Below are 18729 nucleotides of genomic sequence, written 5' to 3'. Positions count from 1 at the left end.
CTAAAATCACTAGTACTTCAACCTTCCAAGTCTCTAACCCCCTCCAATCTATATTCCAGGTGCCTATCTAACAATGACATGGATCGAGTGGTACAGAGGATATTAAGGACACCGGCGCTGACTAAGCTGTTATTGGATCCAACCTTGAGGGCTTCCGATCTGACCACATCCTCCCTTCTGCTCTGATTCCTATTCTGATCTGACCTCAGACTTCGGAGTCGAAATGTCCTGAGCTGATATTGATGGAACCATCGGACCCGAGACCTATTACCTGATCTTTGGACCAGACCATTGCTCTGACGTCCTTGGCTCTATCAGAGCTTGAGGATTCTACAAGCCGACTCTCTCCAATTGGGTCTGGGCAGGTGAGTCAGACAGGGCAGTTGTTGGATCTGACCTTGTCTCTTAGAGCATCGGTCAAGGTGAGCTTGGCTCCTGCCTCAGGGCCATCGTCTTTGATTCTGGGGTTTCCCTCGACTTCTTCGGATCCAGGGATATCCTCTTTTCAGGGTTGAGGGGCTTTTGAGGTGATAAGAGTACTGTCTCCACAGGCAGTTCTGCTATCATCTCTGGACATTCTTCCCTCAAAAGCATCCTTCTGAGGAGGTCCCTCAGAAGAGGTTGTGTAAGAGGAAGCATTTAGACTCCCCTGAGGAGTCCAGCACTTCTGATAAAGATGTGGATGAAGCAGAAAGGGTCCCCACGGTCACCTGATCATGTGTCCTTTGGAGACATCTTAGAAATACTTGAGCAGAGAGGTGGCTGGAAGTCCACCAACCCTTTGACAGAGAAGTCAGTGTACCTGAAGGCCTTTGGATCTCACCCTTCCTCCACTTGGGTGTCTCTGCCTTTCTCCGAACTTTTGGATCTAGTTTCTCAGAAGGTGTGGTAGTCTCAAGATACAGTGGAACCTGTTTCTCGGAGGCCAAATAAGTTTATCACATCCCCCTCAGACAAAACCTTTTTAATTAAGGGAGTCCCTGTAGATGCTATGGTGGTGGCAGCAGGCACCAAGAAGGAACTCTGAGACATCTTCTGTTCATCCACCGAATGAGGAGTCTCATAACAATGGACAGATATGGAAAGCGCATTTTTTCTTCAGGGACATTTGCTCTCAGATTGCTGAATTATCTGACCCATTTTACTAGATTAGAGAGAGATCTGAAGGAGTTAGGAGATGCTCTTCAAAGCTGAAGGGGGTTTTGGATAAAGTTTCGTCTCCGCTATTTACCTTTAAATTCAGTTGTCAACTCCTCTACAAGATTGATTTCTTATGTAGCAGATGGAGCGAGCAGAGCAGCAGGTTCAGGAATTTCTTGGATGCCCTTGTGTGACTTCGTGGAGTCCTTTAAATCTTTCTTTGTGAACGCCCCGTTTGATGGCTCCTCTCTGTTTGGGCCTAAAGTCAAGGACACACTAACCAGGTGTGAGTAAGAAGGAAAGGCTCTGTCTGCTGTAGGGGTCTGTTTTTCCCTACCTACCAGAAAGGAAGTGGAAAAATGTGGTTTTGAAAATCTGAGAGCTTTCCAGGACACATGGTGACTCTTCCCCCAGTGGCCGAGGGAGAAGTAGTAATGGAAGATGCTGACCATGTGGCAGAGGGGGTCCGCAGAATCAAGGTGACTGAGAATCTTTCTTTGGTAAGCCCTTCCAGTGCTCCTGAAAGTAGTCTGCCTGTCTGTCACTGGAGGAAATCAGGGGGCCGTTTAGCTTTGTACCCAGAAGCCTGGTTACAAATAAGACAAGTGGGTACAGAGCATCATATCCAGAGGTTACTCCATGCTCTTTTCCTTCCCCATCCCAAACATAAAAAAGATCCCAGACATTCCTCCCTGTCAAAAGGAACAGGCAATGTTAGAAGTTCAGAAGTTGCTAGACAAGAGTCATCCAGACCATCCCTGCAGACCAAATAGGATCCTGAACTTACTCAAGATTCTTTTTAGTTTCAAAGAAAACAGGGGACTGAAGACCAGTTTTAGATCTCAGCAATCTAAACTGATCAGTAAGAAAGTCCAATTTCCGAATGGTAGCACTGCAGTCAGTGCTCCCTTTTCTGGGACAAGACGATTGGATGTGTTCGATAGACCTTCAGGATGCGTACTACCACATAAGAATGGACAGGCGATCCAGGAGACACCTGCACTTCCAGCTGGGAGCCAGTCACTACCAGTTTTGAGCTCTGTCCTTTGGCCTCACTACAGCCCCCCAGAGTGTTCAAATGTATGGCAGTAGTCGCGGCTCACTTAAGGCACCTAGGATTCTGGGTGTTAGTCGACTGGCTCCTAACCACTACCACTGAGCGTCTACTAATAAATGCAAGAGACACCACCTTGCAGCTCTGCTCTCACCTAGGAATTACAATAAACTATGATAAATCTGTTTTGCTGCCTTCTCAGCATGTCTTATTTATAGGAACAGAATTGGATTTAACAAATATGATGGCCAAACTTCCTCCAGAAAGAGTTCAAGTTCTATGAAATCTGGCTGTAAATCTTCTCACAAAGAAAAAAACAAGGATAGTCCTAAAAGTTTTGGGAACCATGGCAGCAGCAATAACCTTGATCCCCTTAGCACATCTACACATGGATTCTCCAGTGGCTACTGTCCATTCAGTGGTCGATGCAGGAATTGCTGATGTCCCACAAAATAATAGAATCTTGCAAAAATAAAAACCTTCATTGGTGGCTTTACTCCACTCATGTGACACTAGATGTACAATGTGTACTTCCCCAAACATTGACCACAGTGTCCACAGATGCCTCTCAGATAAGGTGGGGGGGCATTATCTGGGAAAGACTGTCCAATGCAAGTGGCAGGATCACGAGGCCCATTAGCACATCAATGTCCTAGAGATGAGAGCGGTGCTTCTGGCGTTGCAAGCATTCCAGAACTCTCTTCCGCTGGGAACTATTGCAATATAGACAGACAGCATGTCAGTTTTATGGTAAATATAAACAAGGAAGAACCCGATCTTACCCCCTTGTTGAAAGGCCCTGAGAGTATGGCAGTGGGCGACTTTCTCCCAAAACTTTCCGATAGCAATGCACATCCCAGGGAAATCCAGTGTGATAGACAGACTCAGCAGAGCGATTCTGATACCTCTTGAGTGGTCCCTAAAACAAGAGGTCGCAGAAAAGATTTTCTGCAAATGGGGCAGGCCTTGCTGCAACCTTTTTGCGACATCCATGAATGCCAAATACAGCAGCTCCCCGGGGGGGTGAGTAAGCAAGGGATGCACTTGTCCACGATTGGCCCTCAGATCTCTCTATGCTTTTCCTCCCTTTCCATTAATACCCAAACTTCTTCAGAAAGCCAATTGCTTGGGAAGGGACTTGATTCTCATTGCCCCGTACTGGCCTCGTCAAATCTGGTTCTCCTTCCTTGGCCTCATCTTCAGGAGGAGCCTTGGATTCTGGACCTAGTCCCAGACCTTTTGATTCATGGGTCAGGAACATTCCATCATTCCCTTCAGACTCTGTTTGATGGCTTGGCAGCTCTGATTCCAACCATAGCCAGGTTTCCTAACCTCTCTTCATTAGTTTAACATATCCTAATTTCTTCCCATAAGGCTTCTACAAGAAAGATTTATAGAAGCAAATGGAAAAGATTTTCATTATGGGCTTCTCATAACCAAATTGATCCCTTTACTGCCCTAGTCAATTCCATTCTAGAATTCCTAGCAAAATTGTTCAGTGCGGATGCAACTGCGGCTACCATTAGAGTTCAATAGCAGCAATATCTAGTTATCATATAGGTGAGTCTGGCCTCATCGTTATGTCTCATAGGCTATGCAAGGCATTTCTTAAAGGTACCTTATTACTACGACTACCTATCAGAGATCTCCCACCACCATGAGACTTGCAGACTTGCATTCCATCCTATCTTGTTTAATTATCCCCCCCTTTTGAGTCAGCATCATCTTGCGAATTCAAGTTTTTGACATAGAAAACTATTTTGTTAGCAATTACCTCTGCTAGGAGGGTATCCGAGCTGCAAGCCTTGTCAATAAATCCCCCCCCCCCCCGCTTGCTTTTCCACGGAGACATGGTATCCTTATGAATGTGAACCCTTCCTTTTTGCCAAAAGTATGTTCAGAGTCTGATTTGAACCAATCTATAGAGCTGCCAGTCTTTTACCCAAATTACGGGAATAAGGCAAAATACATGATCTGAAGTAGTTAACTTAATTTTATCTGCAACCTGTGGGTATTCAGATCCATATTGGATCCGAGACGGCAAATTATTTTCTAGCATCTGCTCTAAGCTCTGAGCTCCTCCCCTACCCATAATGTACCACCATCTCTTGCTTTCCCTCCCTTTCCCGTTTGCCGCACCATAGTGAGCATTGTGGTCTCTTGCTCTGAGCTCAGGGATAAGTAATTTGGGATTGTTCTTCCTATTTAGTGTGTCTGTGATCGTTTGTGTATCCTACCTTCCCCATTAGTATAACGCTTTGTTCGTCGGTTCAATTTTGTCTTGTCAGTTGCTGTTAGGCCCACTTTCCCTCAGCGTGTGTGTTGTATTCTTTCTGTTGGGAGTGGCATTCAGTTTTAGACTATGGCTGATCAGCCTAACTCAGTCTTCAAAAAATGTACAGTGTGTGGCCACAAGCTCTCACCGGCTGATGGTCACTGTCTGTGCGTAATTTGTTTGGGAGTGCCCCATTTGTCTACCCAGTGTGCTATCTGTGTGGGTTTTAACCTAAGAGCCCTCAGGGATCAAAAGGCCAAATTTTTCGCCAAAGGTCTTCTCCCTGCTTCTGGGCTGGATTCTGCTTCGGCCTCGGTCTCCAATACTCCCACCAAACCTCCCACTCAGACAGGGACTCAAAACTCCCGCTTCTTCTGGTGCTGGGGCAGACAAGCAAAAAGAAAATGGCAGAGACAAGGACAGAGAAAGGCGCAGGGAGGATAAAGAAAGGAGGAGGGATAGGTCTCGTAAGAGATCCCCGGACAGGGAGCCTTTCCTTAGTCCTCCTCCTAAGACTTGGAGGCCAGTTTCTCCGATCACCCCGTTTCTCGGCGGAGCCGTTGGAATCTTCGGATCCGAGGCCTTCCTCACCCTTACTGCGCAAACCAGCCAGATCTGAGTCTGTTGCTTCTTCGTGATAGACTCTGAGCCTATCTGACTTAGACATGGACAGGATGATGCAGAGATTTCTTCAGGCCCAAGTACAGATGGGAATCTTGCCAGGCCCCTCTCCCTCCGGAGGGGGGGACCTCCATGCCCTTTTTCTGCCCCATCGCTCCTTCCCCAATCCGTGCGACTGCTTTGGGGTTTTTGGAGCCGAGATTCTTTGGGGCTGGTAGCTCGGCGCCGACTGTTACTCCAACCTCGACTCTGGCTGTTACCTTGATTTCCTCGGATCCAGCTAGTTCGGATCCGGGTGACACTCTGAGCCGTGGATAGGGAGTCGGAGCAGAGGCAATGGATTCTTCTTCGGCTCCAGCTTGTTCGGATCCGAACTGTTCCCTTGGACCTCAGGCTACCCTCTCTTCAGCTCTGATCCCTGCTTCAGACCCGGGGAGAGCTTCTTCCTTGCTGGGTGCCAAGGAGGTACGCTCTCCATCAGCGTTCAAGGTGGTGGAGAGGGTTCTCTCCCAAGAATTTGAGACCCCAGCCCATCTCCTCGGATTTCACCCAGACCCCGCCGCATTTGGCGTCTACTCCATACTGTCTCAAGGACAGCCCATGCCAGAGGACCCCCAGGTTATTCCCTCTGAGGAACCCTCTGCGGCTCACAAGTTCATTTTGGAGTGTCCCACTGAAGAGGGCAACCGTAAGCGCAAGTGCAAAAGGAGGCACTTGGACTCCCCTGAGTCCCTCACTATGGACACAGACTTAGAGGAAGGAGAAGGTTCCCCCATGTCACCTCCCAAAGATGCCTCCTTTGGAGACATAATGGAAATTCTCCACCAGAGGGGAGGTTGGTCAGCCCCAAAACCTTCTGCGGATGAGTTTGTGTTCCTGGCGGCCTTTGGCACGGGCCCATCTACTTCCTGGGTGTCACAGCTAGTGGATGCCTTGGTGGACCTTATCACCACACGGGCATGGAAGGAACCTGACACCGTAGAGCCCATCACCAAACACCCTGACAAGATCCTTTCTGTTCCCACCGACAGACAACCATGGTCTAAAGGAGCTCCCATTGACGCTATGGTGGTCGCAGCAGCCACCAAGAAGGAACTAGCACAGGAGAGTTCCTCAGTCCACCCTCCGGATAAGGAGTCCAGGTCGGTGGATAGGTCTGGAAAGTGTGTTTATTCGTCAGCGAATTTTTCCATCCGTGCGCTGATCTGTTTGGCACATGTCTGGCTTCAGCGAGACCTTGTCTCAGAATTCACTGAGTCATCCCCAGAGTCCTTATCGCAGCAGGACAAACAACTGTTCATGAAAATGTCGACTCTCAAGTCTGTATCGAACACATCCATGCGTCTCCTTTCCCATGCTATGGAAGGAGCGGCTAGGGTGGCTGGGACAGGCGTAGCCATGAGGCATCATGCCTGGCTCAGGTTGTGTCAGTTTGTGGACCCTTTCAATGCGTCATTTATTAATGCTCCCTATGATGGTTCCTCCCTTTTCTGGAAGACGGTACGTGACACTCTTGTCCGGAGTGAAAAAGACTGGAAGACTTTGTCTGCCATCGGGATCCACTTTTCCAACCCTCAGTGGTCCTTTTCTATGAATCAAAGAGGGCAAAAGAAGATGTAGTTGTGGAAATCTCAGTTTTCCCTGGAGTCTTAGGACAACTATTCTCCCAGAGGCAGAGGGGGACAGGATCGACACCGACCCAGAATTAGAGGGGGTCCTAGGAATTTCGGGTCTAGAGAACTTTTTTCTGACAGGCCCGCCCAACAGCCCTGAGGGGTTGCCAGACTGTCTTACTTTGGAGGCAGTCAGGGGAGATTGTCATTGTACCCAGCTGCATGGGAGTCCATAACTGCAGATTGTTGGGTGCTACAAATAATATCTAGAGGCTACACTATCAATTTGTTGCCCCACCGGGCCCTACAATACACCTCCCGGATGTTCCACCCGCTCACAGGGAAGCCCACAGCTTTAGAGGTTTTAAAGGTACTTCAAAAACGAGCCATCAAACCAGTCCCCTTCAGCCAGTCCGGATTCGGCATTTACTCTACGTTCTTTTTAGTGCCAAAAAAGACAGGGGGGTGGCATCAGGCCCATCTTGGACCTGTCAACCTTGAACCTGTCCATTGCCAAACAAAAGTTCCGGATGGTCACCTTACAGTCCATTCTACCTTATCTCCGAGAGTGCGACTGGATGTGCTCGTTAGACCCCCAGGATGCCTACTACCATATCAAAGTTCACAGAAACTCCAGGAGGTTTCTTCGCTTCTGGCTGGGAGCCAGTCACTTCCAGTTCAGAGTTCTACCCTTCGGTCTCACCACAGCCCCCAGGGTGTTCAAGGTAATGGCAGTCGTAGCAGCTCACCTGAGGCTTCAGGGAATTCAGGTCTTTCTGTACCTGGACGACTGGCTCTTCACTGTGTCCACCAAGCGTCTTCTGTGTCTGGCCTGAGACTACTTTCTTCTCCTGGCAGATCGATTGGGGGTTTTACAGTCAATGTTCACAAACCCCAATTGCAACCAGTACAAGTTCTAGACTTTATCGGGGCATGGCTAGACACTTTGCAGCTAAACGTTTTCTTAACACTAGAAAGGATCTTACCCCTCAGGTGCCACATAGTTCAAATAGTGAACCTCAAATTTCCAAAGACGAGGGATGTTCTCTGGGATCTGGGCTCCATGGCTGCCTCCTATATTGATTCTTCCTTGCGCACGCCTTCATATGCGGGTTCTTCAATGGACTCTGGCGGTCCAATGGCCTTGGCTAGACCTGCCCATGGATTTTCCGATCGGGATCAATCACACCTGCAGGACGTCCCTCCTTTGGTGGCTAAGTTCACTGGAGGTTGCAGCGGGACGCCCTTTTGTGTCATCCCCAGTCCAAGCCAGAGTGACCACGGACGTCTCCCAACTTGGGTGGGGGGGGGGCACTGTTTGATAAGGACCGTCCAAGGCATGTGATCCCAGACAGAGACCTAGTTGCACATAAATGTTCTAGAGATGAGGGCAGTGCTTTTAGCCTTGAAAGCCTTTCACACCCTCCTCCCTCTCGGAATGATTGCAATTCAGACAACATGTCGGTTGTCTGGTATGTCTACAAACAAGGGGGAACCAGATCATATCCCCTGTGTCGCAAGGCCATGAGAGTGTGGGAGTGGGCGTCTTCCACCGGTCGGTTTCTGATTGCAATGCACATCCCGGGACACTCCAACATTTTAGCGGACAGATTGAGTCGGGCTATTCTGATGCCATATGAGTGGTCTCTGAAATAATCAGTAGCTGAGGAGATATTCCTTGCATGGGGACAGCCTTGCTGCGATCTCTTCGCATCTTCTAGCATGAAGTGCAACGAGTTCTTCGCTCTGATTTTCTCCCCAGGGGATGCCCACAGAGACCATCTAGTCCATGTTTGCCCCCCCCCCCCCCCCGGCTTCTGTATGCTTACCGTCCGTTACCACTCATTCCGAAGTTTCTTCAGAAAGCTTGCCAACTGGGGTGCAAAGTGATCCCTCATTGCCCCATTCTGGCCTCACCATTTGGTTTCCCTTCCTTTGGTCTCATCTTCTAGCTCCTCTGTGGACTCTGGATCCCTGCTCGGATCTAATCTCTCATCCTTCGGGTGCCTGCCCGCCCAACCTGGCAGACTCAAGCTGACAGCTTGGTTGCTCCAGTTTCATTGATTGCCAGGACTCCCGGTCTTTCATCCCCTGTAAAATCTATACTAGTGGCCTCTCTTACAGCTTCCACTAGGAAAGTTTATTGCAGTAAATGGAAGCATTTTTCCATTTGGGCCTCTAATAGGAGCATGGATCCTTTTACAACCCCTGTTCCAGTGGTGTTAGATTTTTTGACTAGTATCTTTCAGCAAGGAGCTAGCTTCTCCACAGTGAAAGTACAGTTGGCAGCCATTTCTAATTTTCATGTTGAGGAAGATAACATTGTCTTGGCTTCTTCTAGGCTGTGTAAGCCTTTTCTTAAAGGCACTTTTCTTTTGCATCCTCCTGTCAAAGATTCTGTGCCTCCTTGGGACCTTACCTTCATCCTCCAGGCATTGGTGGCTCCCCCCTTTGAACCTGCAGCTTCAATGGATCTAAAATTTTTATCTTGGAAGACCGCCTTTCTAGTGGCCATTACATCAGCCAGAAGGGTTTCTGAGCTTCAGGCTTTGTCTGCTGTGCCTCCTTATTTGGTCTTCCATAAAGATAGGGTATCTCTCCGTACAAATCCTTCATTCTTACCCAAAGTGGCATCTGAATCAAACATAAACCAGTCTATTAATCTACCCGTTTTCTTTCCCAATTTCAAAAACAAGGGTGAATATAAACTTCACTTGTTAGATGTTTATAGGCAACTTCGTTTCTATCTTCATAGAACAAAGTCATTCCGCAAGTCCAACCAATTGTTCGTTTCCTTTTCCAAACCTTTTTTGGAAAAGGCCATTTCCAAGGTTTCCTTAGCTAGATGGATCACTCTTTGCATTTCGTATGTTTACAAAGCAAAAGGTTTATCCTCCTCATGGTATAATTAAATCTCACTCTACCAGGTCCATGGCAACTTCTGCTGCCTTTTGGTCTAGGGTTTCTTTGGATGACATTTGCACAGCAGCAACTTGGGCAAATCCACATACCTTCATTTGTCATTATAAATTAGACCTGATTTCCAGAGGAAGAGCATCCTTTGGCTCTGCGGTGCTTAGGAATATCCTCCCATGAGGGCCTCCCAGGATTTAAGTAGCTGGGGACTCTGTCCCACAGGTTGCAGATAAAATGAAGTTAAGTTATGTACTCACCATAACATTCCATCTGAGTAGTTATACTTAATTTTTTGCAACCTTCCCTCCCTCCGTCCCCCTGACCTTATCATATCCATAAGTATGTTGGGTTCTTAGGGCTGAGTTGCTACTGTGTATATTTGCAGCAAACTCGATCTGAGGGAAGGCAGGAGATGGTGGTGCATTATGGGTAGGGGAGGAGCTTGGAGCAGATACTAGAAAATTGCTGGCTCGGATCCGATATGGATCCGAATACCCACAGGTTGCAGAAAAATGAAGCACAACTACTCCGATGGAACATTATGGTGAGTACATAACTTCTTTCAATTACATTTCTATTTATATCTATAATATATATTCTGATGCCATATGAGTGGTCTCTGAAATAGTCAGTAGCGGAGGAGATATTCCTTGCATGGGGACAGCCTTGCTGCGATCTCTTCGCATCTTCTAGCGTGAAGTGCAACGAGTTCTTCGCTCTGATTTTCTCCCCAGGGGATGCCCACAGAGACTATCTAGTCCATGTTTGCCCCCCCCAGTCTTCTGTATGCTTACCGTCCGTTACCACTCATTCCGAAGTTTCTTCAGAAAGCTTGCCAACTGGGGGTGCAAAGTGATCCCTCATTGCCCCATTCTGGCCTCACCATTTAGTTTCCCTTCCTTTGGTCTCATCTTTTAGCTCCTCTGTGGACTCTGTACCCCTGCTCGGATCTAATCTCTCATCCTTCGGGTGCCTGCCCGCCCAACCTGGCAGACTCAAGCTGACAGCTTGGTTGCTCCAGTTTCATTGATTGCCAGGACTCCCGGTCTTTCATCCCCTGTAAAATCTATACTAGTGGCCTCTCTTACAGCTTCCACTAGGAAAGTTTATTGCAGTAAATGGAAGCATTTTTCCATTTGGGCCTCTCATAGGAGCATGGATCCTTTTACAGCCCCTGTTCCGGTGGTGTTAGATTTTTTGACTAGTATCTTTCAGCAAGGAGCTAGCTTCTCCACAGTGAAAGTACAGTTGGCAGCCATTTCTAATTTTCATGTTGAGGAAGATAACATTGCCTTGGCTTCTTCTAGGCTGTGTAAGCCTTTTCTTAAAGGCACTTTTCTTTTGCATCCTCCTGTCAAAGATTCTGTGCCTCCTTGGGACCTTACCTTCATCCTCCAGGCATTGGTGGCTCCCCCCTTTGAACCTGCAGCTTCAATGGATCTAAAATTTTTATCTTGGAAGACCGCCTTTCTAGTGGCCATTACATCAGCCAGAAGGGTTTGAGCTTCAGGCTTTGTCTGCTGTGCCTCCTTATTTGGTCTTCCATAAAGATAGGGTATCTCTCCGTACAAATCCTTCATTCTTACCCAAAGTGGCATCTGAATCAAACATAAACCAGTCTGTTAATCTACCCGTTTTCTTTCCCAATTTCAAAAACAAGGGTGAATATAAACTTCACTTGTTAGATGTTTATAGGCAACTTCGTTTCTATCTTCATAGAACAAAGTCATTCCGCAAGTCCAACCAATTGTTCGTTTCCTTTTCCAAACCTTTTTTGGAAAAGGCCATTTCCAAGGTTTCCTTAGCTAGATGGATCACTCTTTGCATTTCGTATGTTTACAAAGCAAAAGGTTTATCCTCCTCATGGTATAATTAAATCTCACTCTACCAGGTCCATGGTGACTTCTGCTGCCTTTTGGTCTAGGGTTTCTTTGGATGACATTTGCACAGCAGCAACTTGGGCAAATCCACATACCTTCATTTGTCATTATAAATTAGACCTGATTTCCAGAGGAAGAGCATCCTTTGGCTCTGCGGTGCTTAGGAATATCCTCCCATGAGGGCCTCCCAGGATTTAAATAGCTGGGGACTCTGTCCCACAGGTTGCAGATAAAACGAAGTTAACTACTTCAGATTAAAGAAGTTATGTACTCACCATAACATTCCATCTGAGTAGTTATACTTCATTTTTTGCAACCTTCCCTCCCTCCGTCCCCCTGACCTTATAATATCCATAAGTATGTTGGGTTCTTTGGGCTGAGTTGCTACTGTGTATATTTGCAGCAAACTCGATCTGAGGGAAGGCAGGAGATGGTGGTGCATTATGGGTAGGGGAGGAGCTTGGAGCAGATACTAGAAAATTGCTGGCTCGGATCTGATATGGATCCGAATACCCACAGGTTGCAGAAAAATGAAGCACAACTACTCCAATGGAACATTATGGTGAGTACATAACTTCTTTCAATTACATTTCTATTTATACAGGACTAAGAACTTTAGAAAATCTGACCAGCTTTTTATATCCTTTTCAGCTTGAAAGAAAGGTACTTAAGTCTCTAAGGTCACATTTTCAAAATGGCTTTCAGAGTGCATAACTATCAGATCTATATTACGTGATGGAATGACCACAATAGTGAACGCTCTAAAGATCGAAAATGCCGGACCTTTAAGTGCTTTTTCTGGAATCGCACTACAGTGAAGATCGAAATATTTGCCCTTTCCTCACTATAGTGCGATCTCGGAGTTGGTATATATATTTAGTGGGGGGGGGGCAGCCCCCCACAATCATGGTTTGGAGGTCTGGCATTTGTTGCTGTTTAGAGCATTTGCTATTGTGATCATTCAGTGATCATTCAGTCACATAATATTAGACTCCCTTCATCTGTAAGTCTCGGAACAGAGATCTTCCCCATAGAGTTAAAGCTCACTCTACAAGAGCTATTGCAACCTCTTCTGCTGTTCTGGCCATACTACCAGTTGATACCATGTGTGCTGCAGCAACATGGGCAAGACCACATACCTTTGTCACTCATTACAAACTCGATTTGGCCTCTAGGAACAGGGCCTCTTTTGGTTCCATGATTCTGAAGAATATTCTCCCTGGAGCCACCCAAGAAAGATGATGTTAGAGACACTGTCCCAACCTGGTAAGAATGAAGGCGAGCTAGAACAGCAACACCTAAAGAAGTTATATACTCACCATATGGTTCCATGTGTGTTGTCCATCGCCTTCATTCTTGCATCCCACCCTCCTTCCCCCGGCCATTCTTTACTCCTGGGAGACCGAGTTGGTACAATTGGATATCATTATTCCCTGCCCACTTTTATTGCACTCTGGAATTATTAAACTGTATTTAACTAATTCTCTTACTGTTTTTATAACTGCAAACAAGACCTGGGGAGTTTACCTAGTGCATGCTGGGATAGGGTTTAGCCAGGAGCTAGTGGAAGACCCTCAGCTTGCATATAAAGGCAGAGTCAGATCCGAACCAACCTGGTAAGAATGAAGATGATGATGGACAACAGCACACATGGAACGTTATGGTGAGTACATAACTTCTTTTTTTCTTATATAGTTATTCTCATTTATAAATAACTGCACTTTTGCTAAATGTCTAGTTCCAACTTATATGTTGCATGTATATACTGTTGGTCAGGTTGGTCTTTTATACAGTTTCATGTCATATCCATTTGCGCCCATGTCACATATTGTGTAACTTTGTTTTTTTTGAAAGCCCTCAAACAGAACAAACAACCCCCAACCCCGCCCATAAAACCTATGAACTTGATGCACAAAACTATGTACAGCTTCAAACGCTGAAGTTTTTGATTGCTAATAATTTCTTAGTTGATAGCTACACAGACAGGCTAAAGTTAACCAAAATGAAAAGTTAGTCATGCTAAGGCGCATGGTACAGCCTGTGCTATTAGTAAGTGCTGTTTGATTTTGTATATCTTTATAACTCTCCCAGTAAAGAAAACACTTGAATGCATTCAGTAAACACTTTCTCCAGGCCATTTCTCTTTATCAGATTGTCTTCTAGTGATATGCAAACCAGATACAAAACTGCTAAGGGTACCTTGTTTATCAGGAAAAAAAAGCCTCACAATATTAAATATGCTTTTTCATTTACGTGCTTTGTAATATTACTGGATAACGCCTAGGGTTTATACACAGTCATTTTCCTATGTAATCATGGGAAAAAGCACCCTTGATTTTTCTTTTCTCATACACTGTTAACCAGACCCTACATTTCTCAAAGATATTCATACATAGTGTTGTCTTTATTAATTTCATAGTATCTATTTGGTATTATTTTATTAATGTCTTGCACAAGAAAAATCACAAGATTAGAATCTTAAGTACTACAGCTAGAATCCTATTTAAAATTCTTATTATTCAACCTGGAAACAGATTGGTTATTCATGCCGTAATGAACTGTCAACTCCTTTGTCACATGGAACATTTACAGGTATTATGGCGAGCTTTAAATCTCATTTCACTGTCTGAAATGATTGTGCAGTATTTGTCTCATACATTCTCCCATTTTGCACTGAAAATAAATACATTTTATTTGCCTGTGCTAACTTTGGAATAAACCTATTTTAGTCTTGTTATAAAAGTCAGGATTTGACCTTCATGAATCCTTGCTGTATATGATAGTCATTTTGCATGTACCCCTCATTCGTTTATTTCACAAGCCAGTTTGCAAAGTGCATGTCCCTCTTTTTGTCCTGACATGAGCTGACACCATCTTTTGCAGCCTGTTGTTTTTCTTATCAGAATCTGCAACATTGCTGACACCATCTTTTGCAGCCTGTTGTTTTTCTTATCAGAATCTGCAACATTTCATTACTATTCTATTTCCCGTATTCCACGATGTTTTACCCATTGGAGTCTGGTCTACAGAATTCTGAATTTTATTAAATAATCTTTACTGTTTATTTTCTCAGGCAGTAACCATGCATTTTTAACCAGCATGTTACAATAAACGTGCCACTTTACTCTTTAAACTGGTGTTAGAATACTGTCAGCTATGGTTTGGCTACATGCCTGTGTTGTGCATATCATGACAGTGATATACGCATCCTGTGTATGTTTAAAAAATCATATGCACATGTTGTGCATATTGTAAAAAAACGGCCAGATTCAGTAATACCAACACCAAGTGTACACAGTCTGTATTCCAGAACATCCCTACTACATTTTTATGCTTTCTAGTCACTCAAAAAGATTGCACTAAGTGTACATGTAATCTTCACTTTGTGTTGACCTTTATGAATCCCCCTCGACATTTAAAGCTGCAAGAAAATCATTAGGAAAATTAAAATTAGGAGGAAGAAGATACAAGTTATGCTTACGTTGTTCATTCACTCAGAATGGTGTTAAACCTAGTGTAAGTGTTAATGAATCCCAGGGTGTACACATGTACTGTACATTTTCTGAGAACTGGGTAAATGTAAACATAAAAAACTGCATTTCCTGTTCATAGAATTAAGAACAATTTTATGCACCGATAACACACATTTGTTGACCAGGATACCCACTGGACACGCACTTCCTTTTCATAAACAACCTGAAACCAGTGTCTAGTTAAGTGACTTACTCAACGTCACAGAGTAGGCAAATGAGAACTGAGGAAATTGAACCCTGTATAGTAGAGGAAATGCAGATGTTCATCATATTGATCACTGCTACAGTAGCCTGAGCTGTGTATGCATTGTATTCTGCCAAGGATGTAACAGGCAGCTTCTAAAATTTCAGGGCACCTTCCTTGCACTCAAACTTTCAGACACCACAAGTACCTAAAAAGACAGGTTTGAGTGCCAAGCCCTTCAGAGCTTACATGCCACCAAAGAGAGTGCCCTTTTGTGAGCTTGACCGTCTGCTTGTGCTATTCCATTCCTGGGCAGAAAAGTTCACTTTGGGGAAAAAAACTTCCACATTTAAATTTGTTTTACTCTCTTGGTTAAGAAAGTCATTTTTCTACTAGGAGTTTGTGTTGTAATGGACTGTCTCGAGATTTAACTGTGCTTTTAAACAGGAACAACCTTTTTCTCGTGTCAGTTTAAAAGTTATAAAAAGAGTAGAAAATTGTTTATTTTATGTTTTGGAGCTAGCAGAGTGTACTAAAGTGGTTATTACTTCATAGATTCATAGGTGTATACTAGGCTAACAACCACAAGAGCCCTTATTCTATCCATACAACCAAAATATGACCCACAAATTGATTTATATAGGGTGTAGTGTACACAGTGTCTGTCCATCAGAGACGTAGGTGCCAGACCAGGAGTGCATTTCTAATTACCCTTCCATTGGTCCACGTTGTGCCTAAATAGAGATAGGGAGTGACTGTGCTTCAAATAGATGGGGAGCCTGTTCCAGAGAATGGGAATTCTCCGAAAAGCTAATCAATCTCTCCAACATGTCCTAGTTATATTGCAAGCAAAATTTAGGTCTAGTAGTTCCGGTACGGCTTGTTTTGTGGATGTGCAAAAGGTTCATCAAAACACAGTCCAGAGATACCTTGCTTGCCAGGCAAAGATCACCTCTCAGAAGTCTGTGCTAAACAGAGTAGAGACAGGACTTTGAGGCGATAAGCTTTGTACTTTGTTTCTACTCTCTCTATTCTTTGTAAGAACCTTTGTGGACATCCCACTTGCTGCAGCTGGCCAGTTGAGGCAGGGGGTCTCATTGGTAAGGAATTCTGGCTTATCTTTGAGTAGTAATGCTTCATATCCAGACCAGCTGACCTCCAATTTATTTGATTTTTGGCTTCCAGATTGTGATTATACCATCTTGGACAGATTTTCAGCAATGCAAGATGGGCCCCAGTGGCTGCTTTTTAATCCAGAGTGATTGAAAGTGCACTGTTTTTTAGTACGGAATAAAACTCACTAGATCAGCAACCCTTGAAATGACAGAGAGATCACCTTTATCATAAGGTTTGCAGTTAATAATCATGCAAGTTTTGATAGCATTATAGAAATCTGTTTCTCAAAGGTAATGCCATCCATGCAAAAAAATAAATAAAAATAAGCAAATCATTGAATCGGTACTGTCCAAGAAAAAAATACTAAAATCTCTTCTAGAAAAGGGAAACAAAGGCAGCTGCTTCAGGGATATAAGATAAGTAGCTCATTCCACAGTGTTTATTTTAGTGGATAAAATACCATGACTCCGAATAATGTTCATTTCAATATATGTAACTACAGGACTCCTAATACAAGTTTCTAAATAGTCATGCCAGTGGTACAGTAATATCAAGCTCTGCATTCATCACCAGGGCAATAATTCAAACAAAGGAGTAAGACATTCAGGATGCAAGTGGTATAGTATTTGGACACAGATTTTAGAACATGGATGGAATGCTAGGATTTATTCAGTCTTTGTTGTGATCTGCAGTGAAATAACTGTAGCCAGTGCGTAAGTGAAATATGTTGAAAACTGTTGAGTTATATTAGTACCATGCAGTGTAGAAACATGTTGGGAGATCAGATTGTCTAATACTGAATACAGTATGTAAAGCATAAGTATAGATAATGATCTCGGGTCTGAAAATGATCGTTGAATCTTTTCACTATAAATAGATTGATACATAGATAGATATATGCATGCATCTGTAGATACAGACCTGATTTAAATATTGATTGTTTTAGCAAAGGGATGCCATTAGATGATGCTTTTCTCTGTTAACTAGTTTCTACTTCATGACTTGTTTCCATACCCATATAAGTAAGGCCCAAAGTGTAGCCTGTCACTTGGGTGACAGAGGGTACAAAAGGATTTCAGAGATGGGTGTAGGTGGAAAATACTGCAGTAACATGTTTATTCTAACAGTTATAATGAAACTGAAATTGCATGCAGGAAATGCACAAGAAATTAAAAAAGTAAGTTTTTGAGAATTTTCCAAGTCAAGCTTCTGAGATATGACTGTCTTTGTCTCTAAGATGTAAAGAGTCTGAAGCAACATTTAGGACAAGTGCTGGAGATACGAATAGCCAATGAAAACTTTTTTATCCCATTTGGCAAATATGTTGTATCTGATAAGATTGCATAGTTATTGTTTATGCTGAGCATTAATTACGCTGCTTGTTTTATTTATTTTGGAATGCACACAGTAAAAATATATATTGAAAAGCTTTTAATGTTAAATTTTAGTCATGAATATAATCAGTGCTGTTTTGCAAATCTCTAACTTAAAATTGAAGATGTTTAAGGCAATTGTTTTGATTGACATGTACTGACTATGATGGCATACCTTGCACTGATGAATGTTTAACATAGCAATATACAGTTAAAAACATTTTAAGCTGCAAGTGCAGTATGTTTTGCTGGTTTTCATCACGTCCCCTGTAAGTAAACTTAAAACAGATCTTCCAGTGTGTAGTATTTTTCCTTTTTTTCCCCCTTAAATGCTGCTTTTCTTGCTTGTGACACTTCTGATTTGTACAGAAGTGAACTTGCATTCTTTTTAGAGTCAAATGTATTTTTTATCAAATCAACCCAGCTGTTTTCCCAAAGGTGTACACTTAAAAAGATTCATGGACTTCTCTTTCATATCACATTTGAACTTTGGTTGTTTACCCTTCCAAACAAAAAATGTGCCTCCTTTTGTAGGTGCAAGCAGCCCAGACTGAAGCAAAGATAGTAGCTCAGTATCAAGAATTGGTTGCTGTGGCTAAGGAGCAGTTTCAGAGGGAGTTGAACAGCATCACTCCGGAGATGCAGCGTGGCTGGAAGGGACGAAGTAAGTAAACAGTTTTGTCACCGTTTTCATAGTGTCCATATGATGTTGCTACTGTATCACTGAGGAGTGTACTAGTGTCACTGCTTGCAGGCAGATCAGAGATGAGAAGTGACAAATGTTTGATTTACATAGTCCCTTCACTCTGGCTGTTTGAGTTTTATTTACTTTTACACTTCTGTTAACAAGGTAGATGAATAATTATAGCACAACCAGTTGCAGGTTCAGCCTGTATTACATTCAGAGTTAGTAGTAACAAAAATGTAAAGAATACAAAGGTGTAGACTCTCTCTCCCTCTCTCTCTCCTTAGGACCAGTTTGAACTGGTGTACAGATTTTACAAGTGAAAATGTAGAATCGAAG

The 18729-nt window shown here is 43.9% G+C and overlaps 1 protein-coding gene across 1 annotated transcript in view; it reads left to right on the top strand.

Annotated features, from left to right (window-relative positions):
* IMMT (inner membrane mitochondrial protein) overlaps positions 1–18729 on the top strand; it is a 1103717-nt gene that overhangs the window by 683424 nt on the left and 401564 nt on the right. The window contains exon 10 of the mRNA XM_044062331.1: positions 18240–18369. Coding sequence (XP_043918266.1) covers positions 18240–18369 — 130 coding nt within the window. The remainder of the gene's footprint in view (positions 1–18239; positions 18370–18729) is intronic.

This window comes from Protopterus annectens, chromosome 2.part1, assembly GCF_019279795.1.
Source record: "Protopterus annectens isolate FY-2018-M chromosome 2.part1, PAN1.0, whole genome shotgun sequence".
Classification (NCBI taxonomy): Eukaryota; Metazoa; Chordata; order Ceratodontiformes; family Protopteridae; genus Protopterus; species Protopterus annectens.
Note: the sequence above shows the minus strand (reverse complement) of the source record. Positions and strands in the feature narration are given on the sequence as shown.